The 21,819-nt window shown below is 46.5% G+C and overlaps 1 protein-coding gene, 1 long non-coding RNA gene and 1 pseudogene across 3 annotated transcripts in view; 1 reads left to right on the top strand and 2 right to left on the bottom strand.

Annotated features, from left to right (window-relative positions):
- Window positions 1–299: 299 nt before the first annotated feature.
- LOC139010371 (negative elongation factor A pseudogene) lies at window positions 300–2,941 on the bottom strand (annotated as a pseudogene).
- A 945-nt stretch (window positions 2,942–3,886) lies between these two features.
- LOC139010372 (uncharacterized) lies at window positions 3,887–19,628 on the bottom strand. Its single transcript, XR_011471509.1, has 3 exons — window positions 19,552–19,628; window positions 18,647–18,679; window positions 3,887–3,968 (listed from the first exon to the last, which is right to left on the bottom strand). It is a non-coding gene; the product is annotated as an uncharacterized lncRNA (long non-coding RNA).
- A 236-nt stretch (window positions 19,629–19,864) lies between these two features.
- The window catches only part of NDFIP1 (Nedd4 family interacting protein 1), a 47,289-nt gene continuing 45,334 nt past the window's right edge, over window positions 19,865–21,819 (top strand). Inside the window, exon 1 of one of the 2 annotated variants that reach the window (XM_070414718.1) lies at window positions 19,865–20,088. In XM_070414718.1, the coding sequence (XP_070270819.1) occupies window positions 20,026–20,088 (63 nt within the window). In that variant the 5' untranslated portion in view covers window positions 19,865–20,025. The remainder of the gene's footprint in view (window positions 20,089–21,819) is intronic. The other variant, XM_070414717.1, reaches the window with a different exon arrangement.

Genomic DNA, 21,819 nt, shown 5'->3' with positions numbered 1-21,819 from the left:
TCCATGAAGGCATGATCCCCGTCTCCGCACACTTGTATTATTCCAGAGTAGCCCGGTAGTTACGCAGTAAATATTTGCTGAGAGCATGGATCAACACAGGAAAATCTGAGTACTAACCCAAAAGGGTATTTCATTCTGTTAAACTGCAAACTAAAGTGTACTTGGGTTCTTTCTTTTTTTTTTTTTTTTTTAATATTTTTTTATTGATTTCAGAGAGGAAGGGAGAGGGAGAGAGAGATAGAAACATCAATGATGAGAGAGAATCATTGATTGGCTGCCTCCTGCACGCCCCCCACTGAGGATTGAGCTCGCAACCTGGGCATATGCCCTGACCAGGAACCGAACCGGTGACCTCTTGGTTCCTAGGTCTAGGCTCTACCACTGAGCCACACCCGGCTGGGCTACTTGGGTTCTTTCTATTGGTGAATTGAAAGTAGTTGCTAAAATGTAAATTCTATGACAACAGGTGGTCTTTGTTTGCTTCATGTGTCACTGATGCCTAGAACTGAGACTGGCATGTAGTAGGCCCTGAATTTATTTTAGTTGAATAAATAAAAAAATGAATGAATAAAAATGGTTTGAGAAAATACTGTAGCCTGGCAATGACTTTCCTGTGTTTCTCGCATGAGGTAAGGCATTAAATGATTAGCAGGGTCTAGTCCTTTTGAAACCAGCTGGACTGTTGCTCGGTTATTTCTCTGGAAACTTGCACATTTCACACTTTTCCAAACAGTTAAGAGCTGTGGGGCATTATGTAATTGAGGTGTGACTTTCTTTTTTTTTTTTTTTTTTTTTTTTTTTTTTGTAGAAAAGCTAAACTTTAATCACTCAGGTAGTTTGTACAACGAACACAGGTGCCCGGAGGCTGGTCTCAAATGCTCACAACTGTACAAAAGACTCGTAGAAAACCTGTGGGCGGAGAGTGTGGCTCGGCCTCAGCAGCCTGTCCCCACCCTGTTCTCAGTCCCGCCTGGCCCCCCTTTGGTCCCCTCAACCTCGAGGGCAATGGAATTTAAGAAAAATAAAAAAGTAAAAGTCTATAACAGGCAGAGCTGTCACTAAAATTAGGAAGTTAGAACTTTTTTGGTTAACTTTAACATTCAAAAATATAATATTGAATCCAAAAAAGTGACTTAGATCACACAAAAAGTAACCCATCTTAAAACTTAAAAAAATCAGTCTAAAACACCCCGAGAACGAGGCGGGGCTCGGCAGCATGGCGGAGGCCTGCCGCTCTCGGAAGCCAGAGCCGCGTCCTCGGAGCCTGTCGCCGGCGGAAGCAGTGGCGGGCGACCCTAGGACACGTTGGCCATGGGCTTGTACTTCTTGAAGCGCGTCCACTGGCCTGTAGCGTAGTTCATCTCGAACACGGTGTCCACCAGCATGGTGGTGCTGCCCTGGCCGTCCGACTTGGGCAGGTCCTCCGTGTGCTCGCTGAGCTTGATCTGGATCACGTCCCCCTGCTCCTGGCACGGGTTCTCTCGGGAGCCGGCCATGAAGCCCAGGATGAGGGCCTTCTCGGGCCGCGTGACCTTGTTGGCCGTCTTGAACATCTCCTGCGCGGCGAACATCTGCTCTCTCGTGAGGGACAGATTCTTCTTGGGCTGCTGCTGGGCAGGGGGCTGAGTCTGCGGGGCCACCATGGCCACTGGAGGTGCCTGGGCAGCAGGGGTGACAGCTGGGGGTGTGGTGGGCGTCAGAGGCGAGGCGGGCGCCGCAGGCGTAGGTGTGGGCGTGGCTGGGCTCAGGCCGCTGTTGTACATGGGTGCCCTCTGCTTGAACTGTGCTGGCAGGGCAGGGCTCGGGGTGCTGGGCTCCTCGGGGGGCCGGCTGGCTTCCCGGGAAGGTGGGGCTGGCGGAGTCTCGGAGCTGGGGATGTAGGAGGAGGCCGGGACCACGCTGGGGGTGGCAGGCAGGTAGCTGGTGGAGGGCAGCGAAGGCTCGCTGTTTAGAGCCCCGAGTTTCTGTGTGGACACCAGGCCGGCTGCGTAGTCGGGGGGTGGCGTTCTCGATGACCGTCTCCTCCTTGGCCGGCTTTTCCACCACTTCCGTGTCCAGCGTCTTCCTTCTTCTCTTTGCCTCTCGGCCGGCACCGACCGTATCCAGCTCAGAAATGTGCAGCAGCTTCACGCCCCTCTCCTTCCGCAGAGGCGTCCTCGAGGGGGGCATGGGGGTCCGGTTCCCGGCCGGGCTGAAGACACTGGGGGCCGTGGGGCTGCGGAAGGGCGCCTGCTTCGGGATGCCTTTGAGCGGGGTGGTGGTGTCCATCTTCCGGAGCAGCCCCCGGCCCTTGGCGTGGAAAGGCACCCCTGCGCTCCTCTTCAGCTGCTGGGCGGTCTCCGTGGATTTCTGCAGGAGCTTGGCCCGCAGCGTGGCGCTCTTCGGTTTCCTCTTGAGCTGGAAGTGCTTCACGGGGGGGGGGGGGGGGGGGGGGGTGTGAGGGGGCCGGCGAGGGTCGTCAGGGCGCTTTTATTCAAGAGTCGGCACTCGAGAGGCAGCATGGCGGACGCCTCGCACTCGGTCACCTTCTCTCGAAGTTCTCCCAGAATATCCTGAACGTTGGGGTTCTGCTCTTCAAGATCAAGGTTAAGCGAGCCCGTGTCGGGAAAGGACTTGAGAATGTCGGCGACCATGAGCACCCAGGGGTCCGAGTCCAGGGTGGCCAGCTGGATGATCTCCGCCAGGGCGCCTTTCATCTCGTCCACCGCGCGGCGCGGGAGGTGCAGCGTCCCGAGCAGCAGCTTGAGCTTCACGGCCGACGAGAGGCCGTGGAAGCAGAGGCGGATGTTGTCGATGACCGCGGCCGTGAGCAGCGACGCGATGCTGGGCGGCGCCCACAGCTCGTCCGTGGCGCCCAGCTTGTTGTGCAGCCACAGGCCCGTGTCGCTCTCCCGCATGGACGCCATCTTGGGGGGGGGACGCCCTTGAGGTGTGACTTTCACCCCTAACTCGTAATTTACTTACTCTGGCCTTGTGGAAATCTGACTATATGTGGTCCTTTAAAGGATAAGATATTCTGCATGTTTTAAAATTTATATTTGTTATCAGAATAGCTCCTGAAAATTCTCTTATTTATGCTATGCCTGGCAAATGGAGATTTCAGTCTTCCAGGGCCTGCCTGCCAAGAGCTACTGTGTGTCTCCTTGTGGGAGAAATTGCTTGCTCATTTGCTATCTAACAGGATTGGTTGAAAGTTTGCTTTACTGCTGGTTGTGCACTCATTGATGGAGAAATCCACATTCAGAGTGATTTTGCCAATCTCCAGGCCAAATACTGACATCAGAGAGGCTTTTTAAAGCCGTGATATTTGTAATCCACTGTCCGGTGTATAGTAGGTACTTGAGTAAATGTCGAGTTCTTGCATTTAGTCACTCAACAAATATGTATCCAATGCCTGCCCTCTACTTGAGGTTACCAACATTAAATTCAGGTTCTAAGAACATTATTGGTGCTATCTCTCCGAGTCAAGTTGCCTAATTAATGTGGGTATGCTGTTATTTTCTTGTCTGGCCTAGTACTGCCAAATGGTTCAATTAAAGCAATAAAACTGAAGAGGCTTGATCTTCCTTTAACATTTATCATTAACAGGGGCTCGGTTCTATGCTAAAAAGGCCCTGGTAGGAATTTTATTGGGCCCTTTGCCTACTCAAACTACTATATAACCATTACCTAGTTAAGCCATATAGGTCCTTAGGGAGGCCTGGCAGAGCCATTATCTTTACATTACTGAAAGCCAGGTGGCTTGTTCAAGGCCGCTGAGTAAGGCCAGAGCCTGTTCACAATGTTGACAGATGGAGTCCCGCCCTTCTTTGCCAGGATTGGTCAACCACCCCCCACCCCCCGCCACACACACACACACACATACCAGTAAAAGCAGCTCCATTTGCCACCTTCTAGCTCTGTCCACTTGTGACCTCCTGCTGACTGTCTTCTTATCTCCAAGAAGCGCCCTGGTGAAAGTGCTGGCCCTGGAAGTGAGAAATTATGCGACATCAAAAACTAGAGCTTTGGAGAATCAGGCATCTTGGGTTCAAATCTTGGCTTTTGTTGGTTAGTGGCCATAAGACTTCAGGCAAGTCATTTATTTAACCTTTCTCAGACCTCAGTTTCCTCCTGTATAAAATGGGGGTGTTGATAATAGTACTCACCTATGGCATTGTTACAAAAATAAAATGACAAAACCAAAATAAAATGACATAATGTCTGTAAGCACTTAGCACATTGTCTGTCACATAGTCAGTGCTTGATGTACAGTTGCTATGAAATTATTAGGCAACTATTACACAACTATTGCCCTCCAGACAGAAAATTAAGTGACATCTAAACCAGTCAGTCAGATCTGATCTTTCCAACAAAACTCACCTGAAAAATCTATAGAATAGAATCCAGGCTCTCCAAGTGAGATACAGCCCATCTGCCCTATATACATCTGTGCTGGCTAAAACTTGGGGGAGGGGGGAGAACTATACAGGTGATGAAAAAGGAGTATGCCTTATAGAACTTATTTACCTGGATGCAGCAAACTGAAGAGAACGCAGACACACTTTGGAGAGATGCATTTATTACCTTTGGGAGGCTGAGCTGAAGTGCAGCTGAGCAACCAGGATTTTGACATTTATCTGTTTTCCTGATGCTTTATGGGCTCTATATAAAACCAGTGAAATGACCTTCCTACCAAGGCTGAACGATTTGCTGATAGAGCTGCAGGTTTCCGTGGGCCTTTTGTGTACGTGAGAGTGAGTGGCTTTCATTTCATTTCTGGAATAAAGGAAGTGCAAAGACATTAACTCTGAATCCATCAAAGAAAGGGCTCTGTAATTGCAATTTGGCAGCCAATGTGCTTGGGCTGTGTGCCCTCTGAAAGCCAGTGATGATCAATCCTGCGCATTTATCTGAGCCCAAGAGCAGACACGCAACTGCATCCGGCAAGAGAACATCGTGTTTGATCACTACAGGCTTGGGCCTGCTATGACGGGCGTGAGTAGGATAAGATCGATCCGATCTCGGCCCAGAAATCTAGACCTGGATGTCCGCTCTAGCAGCCATTAGGCACACGTGGCTATGGAGCACTTGAAAGGTGGCGAATACAAACAGATGTGCTTTAAGTGTGAAACACACACTGGGTGGCGAAGACTTTGTGTATAAAAGAGAATGTAAACCATTTTGTACCGAGTACATGTTAAAGTGGTCACATTTTGGATCTATTGGGCAAACTGAAATATATTATTAAATTTAATCTCATCTGTTTCTTTGTACTTCTTTACTGCGTCTGCTAGGAATTAAGGGACACGTGGCTCACATGTGTGTCTCGCTTTATGTTATTAGGCAGTGCTGCTCTGCAGTCAGAGACTGACGGGCGAGGCAGACTCCTCTTGGGTTTGCTCCCCGGCCCCGAGGCTGGACACCCGACTTTAGTCTGTCAACCAGAGTGCTTCCGGGGGAAGTTGGATTGGACACTGGTTGGAGCTGTAACATATAAACTAGAATGCTCTGGGGGGCCAGGGTGTTCTGCTTCGTGGGTCAGAAAAGCAGAGGGAGCTGATGTGCAAAGGGAAAGATAAGAACAAAGCACATGTGTAGGTTTGGAGAGGAAGAGATGAAACACGGGGTTTTCATAGTAATAACATCTACCATTGATTGAGCACTTATTGTGTGTGATTTTCTTTATATGCATTACTTGATTTTGAAAATGACTTTGTTTTTTGTAAAAATTACTTATAATCATTGTAAAAATATTTTTTTAAAATATATTTTATTGATTTTTTACAGAGAGGAAGGGAGAGAGATAGAGAGTCAGAAACATCGATGAGAGAGAAACATCGATCAGCTGCCTCCTGCACATCTCCCACTGGGGATGTGCCCGCAACCCAGGTACATGCCCCTGACCGGAACCGAACCCGGGACCCTCCAGTCCGCAGGCCGACGCTCTATCCACTGAGCCAAACCGGTTTCGGCTGTAAAAATATTTTTAATCTCTCAAACAAACAAACTCAAACAATATGGAAAAATAAAATAAAAAATAGAATCTCTAGCCATAACCGGTTTGACTCAGTGGATAGAGCGTCAGCCTGCAGACTCAAGGGTCCCAGGTTTGATTCTGGTCAAGGGCATGTACCTTGGTTGCGGGCACATCCCTAGTAGGGAGTGTGCAGGAGGCAGCTGATCGATGTTTCTCTCTCATTGACGTTTCTAACTCTCTGTCCCTCTCCCTTCCTCTCTGTAAAAAAATCAATAAAATATATATTTAAAAAAAATAGAATCTCCAGAAATTCTACTCCCAGAGAAAACCAAAGTTAACATTTTTATAAACATCTTCCTAGACATCTCTCTTTGCAGGTTAACATATTAGATACGTGTTTAAATACACAGTGGGAGCATTTTATAGGCGTAGAATGGCTTGGTGACATACCTAAGGTCACACAGTTAACAAGTAAATGAGGCTAGTTTCAGTTTCTTGGTGGAATTAGAACTGGACAACTGGACAAAGCAAAGATGGTCCTGCTATCAAGGCACCTTGATGATAAGGAAGCACAGCTGATTTAGTAAACTCAAGAGCTGTAGTGAATATACCATTTATGATTAAAATAAAGCATTTTCAGTGCTGTAAGCCTTCTGAGATATTGTTAACCTGAAGTCTTTGTTTGAAGCAATGCTGAGCTGACATCACCCAGGGCAATACCACCTGGCCCCATCACGTGACTGAGTCTTCCCGGACTCTCAGTGTTTACCGTTAATGATCATTGCAAGTGATGTTCATTCTGGTGGATTGTAAACGACTTTTCATTCCATACCCCACCCCCAGCTCTGCGGATGCTTTGCTTTGTACTTGTATTTGCCAGATGTTGTGGACCAAGCTGACTAATTTTTGCAGCCGCAGGATTTTGAATGAATGAATGAAATAGAGGTCCCTCTTCTCTTATGGATGAATAGCATATCAACTGCCAAGACGCACACTGAAGTCTTTAAAGATGTTTTGCCATTAATAGGATACTGATTAAAGAAATTGACACATCCGTATGTTGGATAAATCATGTGCTTATAAAATGAAGGAAGTGGGTCAAGAAAGAATGCCAGGATGTATTATTCAAGTTGTAGAACACGATCCCTCTCCCAGTTTCTTTGTAAATTTAAAAAGAATATATATATGTAGATGCATGTACACACATATATGTGTATAAATACATAAACATACATACATATGTAAATATATACTTTTTCTGGAAGGACCCATAACTGTTACCAATGAATAATTGTTACCATTAGGAGGGGCAGGAACAGAAGTCATCACGTATTATTGTAGATTTTTAGTGTTTAAAATTTCAAAGCTTTTACAATGTACTTTAAAATATATATGCTTAGAGGATCCGACTCCAAAGGCACCTTGGTGATAGGAAAAACATGGCTGCTTCACAGCAATTGTAGTGACTATTAGAATGAATGTTATAATTGTTATCTCATATCTAATATCAACAGCGGCGATCTAGCCAATGAGAACATGGGCCATTAAATGTTTTCTTCTCTGTATTTCTTCATGCTTAAAAAATGTTAAGACATTTTAAAACATATTTTTAAAAATTGATTTTAGAGATAGGGAAAAGGAGAGGGAGAGGGAGAGAGAGAAACATCGATGGGCGAGAGAAACATGATCAGTTGCCTCCCAGTACGAGTCCCAACGGGGGGATACCCGGGAATTGAACCAGCAGCCTTTCGATGCACAGGATGATGCTCCACCAACTGAGCCACACTGTCCAAGGCAAGACCTATTTTTAAAAGATGTTTTCAGAGAGATTTCCTTCCTCTCTAAAGGAACAAAGGGCCCTCTCACCTTACAGACTTTTGATGGGAAAATTCGTAAAACGGTACTATACGTACAGGAAACACGATCGGAGCAACAGTGTAAAACAAATCCAATTAGGGGGACAGATTTATTTTTTTGTCTTTCAGTTATTGTACTAAATCAAGCAGGACTGCCAAATAGTGCCCGTTAAGTTCAGTTGGTGGTGGCTGCCTGGAGTGCTGCTGAGAAGGCCCCAGAGGCCTTGTCCAGGCTTAGCTGTGGTTGGTGAGCCATGGCTGCCCTGGGTGTGCAGGGAGGGAGCCTGGGGAGCAAGCTTCATGGGGGTGGGTGTCACCGAGGGACAAGTTTTCCCCAGGGTGATTGTGACCTCCCCTGCCCCCCAGCGCGCCAGCACATCACAATGTGCTCCCCACAATGTCCCCACACCCCAGAGGGGGAAACAGGCTCTAATGGAAACTCGAGAGAACAGGAAACCTGATGGTGCATGAAATTAGCAGTGAACACTGGGAGACAGCTCTGTTTGTTCTGGGACAGGGTGAAAATCACAATCATTTCATGAGAATAGGCGCTGAGACCAGAGAAAAACTGAGTGCCAACTCATCAAAAGGTCCACCACCCCCTTGCAGATGGTGGCCCCGTCACCCGCCACCCTTGCAGAGCCTCTGTGACTAAAGGGGAGGCAGGACGAGGGCTTTGTGCTGACTGAGACGGATAGCAATTCATCTTTAGGGTCTCGAGGGCTTTGCAAGGTGCCAGGGTAGTGGGCTCTGAGGAGGTGGCAGCTGAACTGATGACCAAGTACATAGTACAAAAGGAGCCAGCCACTCACACTTCCACGGCCGCTGCTTTCTGCTGGGGGGCTGCGTCTTCCGTGGGATTTTTCAGGCACCTACTGATGGAGCATGTCGCCTCTGGCCAGGCATGTCTGCCAAGGCCTAGCTAGCAAGGGGCAAAGAGGCCTTTCCCCAAAGGGGGCTTTTTGGACCTCCCTGCAGTCTGTCTTCACTGGGTCTGGGGAGTAAGTGCATGGCTGTGCGGTCCCGGAAGGTGCTTCCAGCACAAAGCCCAGTGTCTGCTGCCAGCGGCCGAGAACAGACTCAGAGCTTAAAATAGCAGCATTGACTGGTTGGCGTATTCTGCTTCTCCCAGAGCTGCAGTGAGAGGACACGGGGAGGAGGGTGAGAGGTTTACAATGCTGCGTCTGTTCACCCCCACGGCCACCTTTGGGGTTTGGTCAAGTTTGGTTTAGTATTTAAACTCTTTGATTTTTGTTTATTGGCCCAAACTCTAGAAATATGAAGAAATGACTCCCCTCCCCCCATATTTGGCAGATGAAGGATATGACTGAATGGGATTATTTGGTTTTCTGCTGTTGATTGCTACACCCTTCTGTCCCCAAAGACAACCTTCCAGCCCCACCTGCCTTAGATAGAGCACAATTTGAGAATCTGCCCATCTTGTCATTAGAACCAGTGAGGATGGGGTCTGTGGGAGAGCATGAACAATGGGATAGGAGGGGTGGGTGGGGCAATGGTTAGACTTCTATATTTTATTTAACAAATACATTACACATATAGTCTGTCCACCACAAACAAGATCCAGTTCTTGTTCTGAGGAACTCGGAGTCTGGTAGGGTGAGGTACCTTCCCGGACCGCACAGCCATGCACTTACTCCCCAGACCCAGTGAAGACAGACTGCAGGGAGGTCCAAAAAGCCCCCTTTGGGGAAAGGCCTCTTTGCCCCTTGCTAGCTAGGCCTTGGCAGACATGCCTGGCCAGTGGGGAGCTAAATGGTGATAGAAGGGGCTTGACTTTGGGTGGTGAACACACAATACAATATACAGATGAAGTATTAATAGAATGGTACACTTGAAACCTATATAATTTTATTAACCAGTGTCACCCCAATACATTCAATAAAAAGTTTAAAAAAGAAAAAAGAACTGAGTCTAGTGGGGGAGTTGGACCTGTTTAAAAACTCTTTGTTTTGCTTCTTTGATTTCCTTCATTGAACCTTGTCTGTGGCAATCCTGTTAATGGCAGGATTAAGAGGCAAAACCTATTAAATGTTTAAGCTAGTTTAAAAATGGAAACTCTAGCCCCAAAACAAATGGATGAAATTACCGGGATCCTATTTGCAAAGAAAAGAATTTAAAGAGTGTAATTAGAGACTCTGGTACTTCATTGTACGTAACCACCACCTCCATCATTATCACAGATCCTTCTTTAGAGCACCCACCTACTCGTGACCTTCACTACATTGCAGTTTTTCTAAATTGCTTTTCCCCCCAATCTTTATTGTTGAAAGTACTACATATATCCTCTTCTTTCCCCCCACTGACCCCTTCTAGCTCTCCCCACTCCCCACCCCAAGCCTTCACCACTCTATTGTCTGTGTTCATGGGTTATGTATATGTGCATACAAGGCCTTTGGTTGATCACTTCCCACTCACCCACCCTCCCCTGCCTTCCCTCTGAAATTCCACAGTTTGTTCTATGTTTCTGTGCCTCTGGGCCTATTTTGTTCATGTAATTAATTTCTTCATTTCTTAATTGACTTTACTTCATTATAGCACAGACTAATAGGATTAAGGCCTCCACAAATATTACGTTTGGCTTTAAAGAAGCAAGGCTATGAACATATAAACTTTAAAATCGTCCTGAAAAGATGGCTCATAAGACTGGTATTGCAAAGTATATATGACTATGCAAAAGATAATTCTTTTAAAAGAAGTGTATAGTCCACATAAAATATGTACATGAGTGTTCATAGCAGTGTTATTCATAATAGCCAGAAATTTGAAATGACCAAAAGGTCCATCAACGGATGAATGGATAAACAAAGTGTGATATATCCATACCATGGAATATTCAACAATAAAAAGAAATTAAGTATAGATACACATACTTTAAAAGGGATGAACTTTGAAAACATTACTAAGTGAAAGAAGCCAGACACAAAAGGTCACATGTTATATGATTCTATTTATATGAAATGTCCAGAACCGGCAAATCCATAAAGACAGAAGTTGATTGGTGGTTGCCAGGGTCTGGGGGTGGGGGAAAGAGGGAGTGACTGCTTAATGAGCGTGAGGTTTCCTTATGGGGTGGTGAAATGTTTTAGAGCTAAATAGAGGTGATGGTTGCACCACATACTGGAGTGCAAACTGCCACTGAACTGTACACAATTTTAAATATGTTTTTATTGTTTTGAGAGAGAGAGGAAGGGAGAAGGAGAGAGAGAAACATCAATCGCTGCCTCCTGCACGACTCCTGCTGGGGATACAGCCCAAAACCTGGGCCTGTGCCCTGACCAGTAATACAACCGGTGACCTCTCGGTGCATGGGACAACGCTCAACCAACTGAGCCCACCAGCCAGGTCCGAACGGTACACTTTTAAATAGTTAATTTCATGTTATATGAATCTTATCTAAATTTTAAAAAAGAAAGAATGTACAAATACATGTTAAATTATGGATGAACTTTGAAAACATCAAGTTAAGTGAAAGAAGCCAAAAGGCCATGTATTGTATGATTTCATTTGTATGAAATGTCCAGAAGAGGTAAATCTATACAGACAAGAAGTAGATTAGTGGTTGCCTAGGCTTGGAGGGGGTTGGGAGGAAATGGGATGTGACTGTTAGTGAATATGGGGTTTCTTTTAGGAGTGATGCAAATATTCTAAATTTATTGTGGTGAAGGTTGCACATTGCAAATATACTGAAAACCACTGAATTGTACATTTTAAATCAATGAATTGTGTGGCATGAGAATTATATGCCAATAAAGTTATTTAAAAAGACATGTATACATTTAAGCTTTTATTTTTTTATTTTTTTTAAAGGGGAGAATGATGATTTTTATTTTTTAAAAAATATATCTTATTGATTTTTTGTACAGAGAGGAAGGGAGAGGGATAGAGAGTTAGAAACATCCATCAGCTGCCTCCTGCACACTCCCTACTGGGGATGTGCCCCGCAACCAAGGTACATGCCCTTGGCCTGACTCGAACCTGGGACCCTTGAGTCCGTAGGCTGACGCTCTATCCACTGAGCCAAACCGGTTAGGGCTAAATTTAAGCTTTTAAAAAATTGACTCACTTCAGGGGTAATTAGGGAATTGCCCATTTGCAGCCTAAAGAATTTTGTCTCTAGGTTTATCAATTTGTATGTTGAGGTTTTTGTGAATTCAGTTTTCTAGAAAGCTGGACTTCCAATAATACAAATGAGCAGAGGAGTGAAAAAGCATCAGGGAGCCAGAAACAAGCACAGTATATACAAAGATTTTTACACGATAAAGGAGACTTTCAAAATGTGTATGTAGCGAATGGTATGAGATCTACCTACCCTTTGTTTTTTGTTTTAAAGTTGGACTCCTACCATATTCCTTACCCCAAAAGAAATTGCAACTTGATCAAATATATTCACGTACAAAAGAAAACTATAAAATTATTAGTAGAAAATGTAGGCGAATGTTTTTTTCTTGATCTTGGGGGTGAGGAAGAACTCCCTAAATGAAAGCCAAGTCATCATTAAAATAAGAAAGAGAAACAAATTTGACTATTTTTAGAATGCAAAATGCTTCATTACGGTAAATACTATTCTCCCTCCCTCCTCTTCTCTATTTACCAGCTCTACCCAAATTTGATTGCTCCTTCAGGATACCACTAAAATTACCCTTCCCGGGGGCATCTTTCCCAGCCACTCCAGCGCATGTGCCTATTTCTTCCTTTTCTGAACTGTTGAACTTGGTCAAAAATACATGGATGGAAAGAGGAGATGGATGGCTTGTGTTTTACCTGTCAACTCTAGACAACTGGTCATGAGTGCTCAGGGCACTGTGTTGAGAAGGATTCTTAGGGGCCTCTGCTCTCAATAGGAGTGCTATGATCGATTATTGCTGTTGGTCCTGGGCAAGGATATATAGGCATGTCCCCTGCCTTTGGGCATTAACTATTTGAGTATTCCCCTTCACTTGACTTTAGGTACTTATAATGGATGCCATTCGTGTTGTTATTGCTTTTATATTCCCTCAGAATCTCTCATGGAGCTAGGCATTAGAGTGCCCAATAAACACTGTAATAACACTATAAAAAGAGTACAATGGCATTCTGAAAACAGTGCTCTCCAGGAACACAATGGTTCCCAGGAATAGAAAATATCCCAAAAGTGCCCTCTGGTTTATGGTGAAGGTCAAGAAAGGTGGCAGGGCGTCGATGCAATGGAAAGAGGCATGTCTTTGCTTCTTGTATGTAAACAAGAAGGCTGGGTCCTGCAGGTCTTACCTTCAAGCTGTGCTCACGGTGTGTGGGCTTTTATGGGGCAGAAAACAGAGGAGTTTTTTAAACAGAGAAGGCTGCCCTTGGAGTGATAATTAAATATTATTCACTGCAATAAATGAGTGCAGGAATAAAATAAAAGAACTGAAAGCACCCCTAACATGACAAAGTGTTCTACGGAGCTCAAGCATCACATGCCCCTGGCAAGAAGCTGGCAAGCTTGTCTTTGTCTTGAGAACAACTCCCGGTTAACACAGTGCCAGACACTCAATTGGGAGGTCCTCCCGTGGCTGCCCAAGGCCCTCTTCTCCATTTGTGGGCCGGCTGAAATTCATTTTGACTCCTTCCAGCATCTGCACCCCGTTTTAGCCGGCATGAGTACAGCCTCAGAATTTCTTTTTTGCCATGGCCTTATCTCAGCACACGAGGAGTTACTCACGGAAAGCCCAGGCCAGGAAAACTCCCTGGGTCTCTGTGGTTGGAAAATCTGTGTTACCCGAGGTGTCACAAAGAAGTCACCCCTTCTGCTTGCTGCTGTTTTGAAGAGGCAGAGGCACGTGATAGTTAGTTCCTGGTATTTGCAATTTACAAAGCACTTTTACATACATTGTCCCATTTAGAAGGTAAACGACTAGGTCAGAGACCCACGCCTTCTTCCTTGAAGTCAGCTGGCTTTAAAAGAGCAATTCTTGCCAAAGTTCACGAGCAGGGTTTCTTTTCTGCTGCCAAGAGATACTCCTCTCCCTTCCCAAGAAGGAAGCCTCGTCTCCAGGTGGGAGAAAGGCCACTCCTTAGGCAGCGGCTGGTTTGGGAGGGAAGGGCTTCGCTCCAGGAAGTGATGTCTGTGTTTTGGAAAGGAGGAGGGACTGACATTTTTAGGCTGCAAGCCTCTTCTGGGAGAGCTGGGGACAGACCTATTTTTAGATGCGTTCTCTGCCACCCACAAAACACTCAATAGGTAACCAAGCACCTGGTGGGTTTCCTGTGGGGAAAGTTGTAAGGGCCAGAGCGCTTCTGCGCGTTCTGAGTCATGAAGTTTGACGTCATTTCTAATCTGATGCGAGCAGGATGCTCCCCCCACCCTTTGAATCATCGTTTGATGGCATGATGGCCGCGGACTTGGGGTTGGCACACATCTGCAAATCATAAATGACTGGACACGGACTCAGAGAACAGGAGGCCGGGATGATGTGTGCTAACCCAAAGTGGTAGATTGTATGGTTCAAGGATGAAATGAACCTTGTGTTTAGGTATCCGTTCTGCCTCTTCCTGGCAATGTGAACCTGGGCACGTGACTTAACCTCTCTGAGCTCCGTTTCCTCAGCTCTAAGGTGAAGAATCATCAAATGATTTCTAAAGCCCCTTTAGCCCTATTTTCTATGCCACACAGACACAGGCAAGACCATTAGCCTCCAAGCCACTTGTTCCCTCATCCACAGAATAGAAACAGAAATAGACTCCACTTCATGTGTTTATTGCAAGCGGTAAAAAAGATAATAATTGTAAATTGCTTGGCACAGGCCCTGGCATAAGGTAAGTACTCAATACATTGAGTTATTAAAGTAGTGTTCTTGGGGCCAGGGACAGCAGAACACCTTTGTTAGGGCAGTGAACAAGTGTGCCTTACAATTTTTATGGTGAAGAACATCAGTGGGGATTTAGCTGGTGTTCTGGATGTTTTGCCGACTAGTACATTGATCACTATGAAGTGATACGGGCTTAACAGGAAATGGAAAGACAGGGCAAGAGGATGTTTGATGTTTGAAGAGCCCAGATCGGCTTCCCTTCAGCCACTTAGCCTATTGTGCCATTTAAAATTGAAATCTGAGTTTTTGTGACCTGCTTTATCTCACTCAACTCTAGAAAGGCTTTGTTCCCAGGGTGCCATCCCACCCTGTACCACTCCCCAGACTCCAGGGGAGGCATCTGGCAGGAAGGGGGGCCTGTCTTCCCATCTGTGGGCTTTAGGTACTGAAGATGTGATGAGGGAGAGCCCCACACAGGATCATGTTAGAGAGGAGTGCTTGAATAATTTGGCCAGGATTTTTGCTTAAAAACGTAGGTATTATTTATTTCCCGGTCCTCTTATAATCTTCTTTAGAACGGGAGATTCTCTCTTGAACGTTGCCTGAGGCCTGCTCTTGGTCCCCCCGGGCGAGTTCCCTGAAGACCTGCAGGACCCAGCCTTCTGCCCTCAAGCTGCTGCTGAGTTAAAGCCGACATCAGCGCACATTGTTTCTCCCCTGACACACCACCAGCAGTGCAGAGCTCCCTGCTTTAGCATTTCCCCGGTGTAATTGTGTTTCCTATGATACTCCCTAAACACACAGAGAAAACTGCCATCCTGGGAAATGTGAGAAACCCTTTCTTACCTCACAAATCTGCCCGAGGGTTCGAGAGTGAAGAGCTTTCCCTACTCACCTTGTTCTTTTTTTCAAGGCAATTAGTTATCACAATTGGCTGGTACATTGTGTTCAAAGATGAGGATCAGACAGTTGATTTCCTAGTGGACACTTAGCTTTTCCTCATTCCTTCGCCACCCACAATACCCCTAAATGTACTGAGGAATCATTCGAAGATTTTATAGGGTCACCATCTATAAGAGGCAACATACAGGGTGGGGGGTGTCATTTGCAGAGATTGTAATGGGAAGCTATTCCTGGAGTGTGGCAGTGCACAATTGCACAACCAAATGGGCAGCTGTAGCATCATTCCTGGCTGGGGAGAGTCCCAAAACTTTTGGAAATGCACAGATATGTGGAAATTAAATCACGCACTGCTAAATAACCAGTCAGTCAAAAAAATAAATTATAAGGGAAATTAGAAAATACTTTGAGATGAGTGAAAATAAAGACATAGCATACCAAAACTTGTGATAGCAACTACACTTAGTAAATAACCACCCTTAGCATTTCTTAATTTTATTTCTTAGCATTTCTTATATGAGAAACTATTCTTTTATAGTTTCAGCTTCTTGGTCTCATATTCTGCTTGCCCATATTGGTGCTAAATTAATATTTGTTGAATGCATGAATGGTGTTCCAGTGGCAAGAAGATAAACCAAGGAATCAGGAGTCCATGTTAAATTCCTACTTAGCTAATCCTTATCCTCTCACACTTTTGCACATGCATTTATGTTTTAAGATCTTTGATAAATTCTCATCCTCTTCTCTTTTTCCCCTTCCTTTTCCCTTAGGCCTTCTGCATTACTTTGTGGTTTAAACTTCCTACCAATCTCTTAATACATAAACTTTTTTTGTCCTGTTACTAAGCTAAGGGGTTGGCAGACTACTGCCTGGGCACCAAATCCAGCCCACTGCCTGTTTTTGTATGATCTGAGAGTTAAGAATAGTTTTAACATTTTTAAATAGTTTTAAAAAATCAAAATAATAATATTTCATGACATGTGAAAATAATAGGAAATCCAAATTTCGGTTCCCTTAAAAAAAGTTTTACTGGAACACAACTATGCCAGTTTGTTTGGTATTGTTTATAGCTGTGCTTACAATACAATGGCAAAATGGAGTAGTTGTGACAGAGAGGTGTGGTCCACGGAGTCCAAAATATTTACTGTTTACCTCTTTATATAAAAGTTTGCTGGCCCTTGTTCTGGGTTTTCGTACAAGCGTAATCATGACTTGGTATGCCTTCCCTTTTTTCCATCACAACAAAGCCTTTTTCTCCTCAGACGGACCTGGTCCTTTTATGTCCCGTATTTCCCTCCACACCCAGAGCAGTGCTCAAGATTTGTAGTCAAACAGATCTGAGTTTGAATTGTGGTTTGGCCACTCACTAGCTGAGCAAGGTATGTACATATCCTTAGTCTCTTCATCTGCAGAATGGATTTGTCATGAGGACTAAGGAGATGATGTATTAAACTTTAAAACATGGGTTGAAGAACCAGGAGGTGCTCCACAAACAGTAGTAATCACCAGTGGACACTTCCTTTATTTGTAATATGAAGATATTACCTTTTGCCCTTAATGAAACTAGTAGTAAGTCAGTAAAAATGGAATTCCATGATTCAGCTAGAGGCCTGTAAAGATTAGCTGGAGACATTAAGGCCTGAAATGAGATATTAGGCCAGTGAGCCTTTGTTTAAAATTTAACAAACCCTTCTTGGTTACTCATTGAGCTCAGGGCTGCGTAGGACTTAGGTGGATGTGAAAGAAGACCTCATCCACTGCGGAGGAATTTTTTCTCTGAACTGGGGGAATAAGGAAAAACAGACGTGAGCTGTGCTCTTACTTGTCCATAATATTTCTCTTCTCTCTCAGGATGGATGATTCAGAGTCAGCAGTTCACATAAAAAGTATTGGGCATGGAAATTATTACTGTTATTCTGCGGGGAAATAAGTTCATAAGTGCAGCAATCTGCAATGAATAACTTTCTCTGTGGAAACTCTCTTGACAACATCTCAAGATGAAGCCAAGGAGTGCAGTTTTTACAGCCTTGGATGATCTTCTCTGTCTGCTTGGCTTGCAGCAGGCATGGGTCCATGAGTCAGAGATTCAGAGCTTTTCCCTTTCCCTGTACAGTTTGCTTGCCAACTGGAGACCATATACAGTGGAGACTCAATTTCTCAGTCCCCAATATATCCATCCATTGAATCAACACAAATCATCTCAATTTACTTATTAAAGGCTTTGGGAGAAAATCACAGACGGAAAAAAAAAAAAAAAGGCTTAGTCTTTACTGTTATCACAAAACATTTGGGTTCAGGACATCTGAAAAGGAGTGATGCTCTCCCTTTCTGGAGCTTGCCGGAGCCCCTCCCCTCCCCTCCCTTCCCCCTCCCCTCCCCTCCCCTCCCCCTCTTCCCTCAAGCTGTGCTGCCTTTACCCTTCTCTCTCCTAAGCTCCAAAGGCCCTTCTTTTGCTTCTGTAACTTGTTTCCTGAGCCCATTTCTTCTACCACTCACTTCTACCTCAGTGACTTTCTAAATAAACTTTCTCTTACAGTATGAAAAAAGAGAAAAGAAGGAAAGGGAGATTGGAAACTGGAGATCAATTTTTTTTTTTCTTTCGAGAGGAAATATTCCTGTAAGAAAGCCCAGTATTTATAGTGTGATAAATATTTATGTCCATATGCAGGAAGTGTATAGCTATTGAAAGAGAAAGTAGTTTAGGAAAGAAGTAGATGGGAAGGGTAACAATTTTTCCACAAAAGCCACAGTGCAGCAGACATGCATAAAGATGGCAGCTGCAGTTCCAATAGCCATATGTGGCAGCACAGACGCTTCTTTTTCACTCCTTCTTACACGTAAGTTTAGAATATCTGAGCAAAGAAGCCTGGATTTCTACTTTCTGTTGATGAGGTTTTAAAAAATTTCAACTTAGATTCCCCCTCCCCCCCATATATAAGACCACAAGGTAGGGCATTATGTTTGAGATAATTCATTATACTGTATTACATTTAAAGTTTTCTTTTTCTGGCCTGGCCAGTGTGGCTCAGTGGTTGAGCATCAACCTATGAAGCAGGAGATCACGGTTCAATTCCTGGCCAGGGCACATGCTCAGGCTCAGTGGAAGGTGTGTAGAAGGCAGTCAATCGATGATTCTCACTCACCATTGATGTTTCTCTTTTCCTCTCCCTTCCTCTCTGAAATCAATAAAAATATATATTAAAGTTTTCTTTTTCTGGATTAAAAACAACTGAAGGACAGAGTAAGAGGCATACCATTTAAAGACTCTCAGATTGGCATGTTGCTGGAAAAGGGACAGACATGTAGGAGTTGGGATACTAGCAGAGAACTCAAAGTGAGGAAGCTGAACATCTAGAATTTTTATTGATTACAGTTGGCTCCTGTGTACAGAAACCTCAGGGTAGTTTCAAAACACAGCTATATGTGTAATATTGTAACTAAATTTGAAAATTAGAAGTTATACCAATAATATTAATGCCAACCCTAGACTACCAACGTGGAAAGGAAATCAGGAAGAAACTGCAACAAGCCTGAAAGATCAGGTTTTCTTCTGTGTTGGATAATATGGGTGGAAGCAATACCAGATGGCTGGGTGTGACAGGAAGAAACAAGACACCTCACATGCATGGATGAGCTATATTGTGCCACATGCTATGGGAGATACCGAAATACTTAAAAGACACACACTACTCTTGTCCACAACGTTTATAATGTATGTGCATAATAATGGTTTTAAAAGCTTTTACATTCCAGCTTTACCCCCTTACTGGCTGTGTTATTGGGTCAAATATTTAATCTTTTCCGGCGTTAATTTCTTCATCTGTGAAACAGTTAAGGATTACCTCTCATATGCCAGGTCTCCTGCCTCCTTTCAGCTCGTCCACAGGCGAGCTCTCACTTCCCGCCCCACCTCTGCCCTTGTTCCTGCACCGGGAAAGCTTGCAGCTCGGCTCACTCTGAAGGTTCTGCCTTTCTTATCAGCTCAGAGAGCTTTGGTTCAGAAAAGGATCGTGTCTATATCCATGGACGAGGCTGTTAGAATACTTACAGGATGCTATTATCATCACCTCTAAATAGGCTTTGAGATCAGGTTCGGGCTCGGCGGGCTGGGCTGGGCCCGGCGGGGCGGGGAGGTTCGGGCAGGGCGGGCTGGGCCGGGCGGGGAGGGAAGGTTCGGGCTCGGCGGGCTGGGCTGGGCCGGGCCGGGCGGGGCGGGGAGGTTCGGGCGGGACGGGGAGGTTCGGCCAGGGCGGGCTGGGCCAGGCGGGGCGGGGAGGTTCGGGCTGCGCGCGCCGGGGGCGGGGCGGGGCGGGGCGGCGGCGTCGTGCTGGTCCCGCCTCCTCCCGGGCCGAGTCGGAGCCTCCGCGGCGGCGCGCGCAGCCCGAGGAGAGCGGCTCGCTTGGCAGCGGCGGAGGCCATCGAGACCCACCCGAGGCGCGACCCCCCGGCCTCCCGGCGCTCCCGGCCGCCGCGCCCGCGTCCCTCCGCTCGCCCGCCCGCGCTCGTCCCTGCGCCGCTCGCCATGGCGTTGGCGTTGGCGGCCCTGGCCGCCGTGGAGCCGACCTGCGGCGTTGGGTACCAGCAGGTGAGCGGCGCGGCGTCACCCCCACCCCCTCGGGGCCCCCGGCCTCGCTGCCGGCCGCGCCAGGCCTCTCCAGCCCGGCCCGTGGCCAACTGGACGCCGCGGCTTGGCAGGCCGCGCTGGGCCTGGGCGGCCGGGCGGGCGGGCCCGCGCTCGGAGTCGAGGCCGCCGCGGGCCGGGCTGGGCCGGCCGGACCCTCCGCGACCTCGGGCGGGGCCCGGGCGGTGGGAGAAGCCCTGCCCGCGCCTTCCCGGCGCTTCCCTCGGCGGGCGGGTCCCCGAGTCGGAACCTGCCCCCGCCCGGAGCCCGGGACCTGGAGGCCTTGGGGTTCCCTTTCCCACCGCGGGTTCGATGTCATGGGGAGGGGAGAGCAGGCGTGAAATGGAAGGAAACGAGGCGGAGAGAGATTAATGTCGCCGCCGCCGCCCCCGCCCCCCGTGCGGGGCGATTATCAGGGTTTCGGAGCCGGGTCCGTGGCGGAACCCATCCCCCACGCCTCCGCTTTGAGACACCAGTAAAAAGCAAACAAACAAAAAACCAAGCAAAAACCGAGGCGAGACGCGAGCCTGCATTTTTCAGTAAATCTGGAAAAGACGCTGGTGAACTCGGATGGTATCCCAAAATGTCGAGCTGCGGGGAAGGCTGCGGGGCGTGTGCCCGGGTGTGTGTTAATGCGGTTCTCAACCTGTGGGTCGCGACCCCTTTGGCGGTCGAACGACCCTTTCACAGGGGTCGCCTAAGACCATCCTGCATATCAGATATTTACATGACGATTCCTAACAGTAGCAACATTACAGTTATGAAGTAGCAACGAAAATAATTTTATGGTTGGGTCACAACAAGAGGAACTGTATTTAAAGGGCCAGGAGGTTGAGAACCACTGCAATGACGTTTCCGGAGGTGGAATAGCGTAGCCGGGAGGGCATGTACGGGGGTGATTGGGCTATTATCTAGGGTGTGATTTGTGAGTTGAGGCCCCGGGGGAGAGCTGTTTGTTTCAGGCACCCCTCTCTGTGGCCAGGTTTCTCCCAGAAATCCGGGGAGGCGAGGGGTTTAGAGGGATTTAACTCGTCGCCACCGGGAATCCAGCCGGGTGGTCACTGGTGGTGATCGGGACAGCAAGTAACTGCTTGCGTTTGGTCGTGTTTCGAATGCTTTCCGTATAATTTGCGTAAAATGTCGGTCGTGCTTCGACGAAATGAACTGTTCTGTCAGTATTTTCGAAATAAAGGAAAACCAAGACGATTAATTACCTTCGAAGTGACCCTGGTGTGGCCAGTTGCTGACTTCTGTTTTGCTGTCATCTGCCCGGTGTTGTAATTTCCTCCTTCCTGCAGCCGGACTCCTGAAATGACTGGTTGAGAATTTAGCTGCTTGGTTTCATAAACACGCCCAAATTGTGGCAAAGCAGTCTGGTCCTTCCATCCCTCACAGCCTGGGGTCTGGCACATGCTTTTTTGTATGACCTTGGGCAAGGCTCTGGGTTCCTCTCCGCAAATAAAATACCAATGGCAGGCATCACTTAACTGTCACCAAGATGTTTGCAAATCACCTGTACACCGCCCCCCCCCCCCCCCCCCCGATCTAATTCATTCTTTTCATCTTGCCTTGGATAAGGCAAGCGAGCAAAATGCTGTGGCTTTTCTTTGTACTGCCATCTTCTTGAGCTATTAGGTAGTGCTCGCATACTGCTAGAATACAAAAAAATTGGTGGGGTATAAAAATTATGCATTC

Source organism: Myotis yumanensis, unplaced genomic scaffold (assembly GCF_028538775.1).
Source record: "Myotis yumanensis isolate MYYU_CA2020_CCGP unplaced genomic scaffold, mMyoYum1.0.hap1 SCAF_5, whole genome shotgun sequence".
NCBI classification, from domain to species: domain Eukaryota; kingdom Metazoa; phylum Chordata; class Mammalia; order Chiroptera; family Vespertilionidae; genus Myotis; species Myotis yumanensis.
Note: the sequence above shows the minus strand (reverse complement) of the source record. Positions and strands in the feature narration are given on the sequence as shown.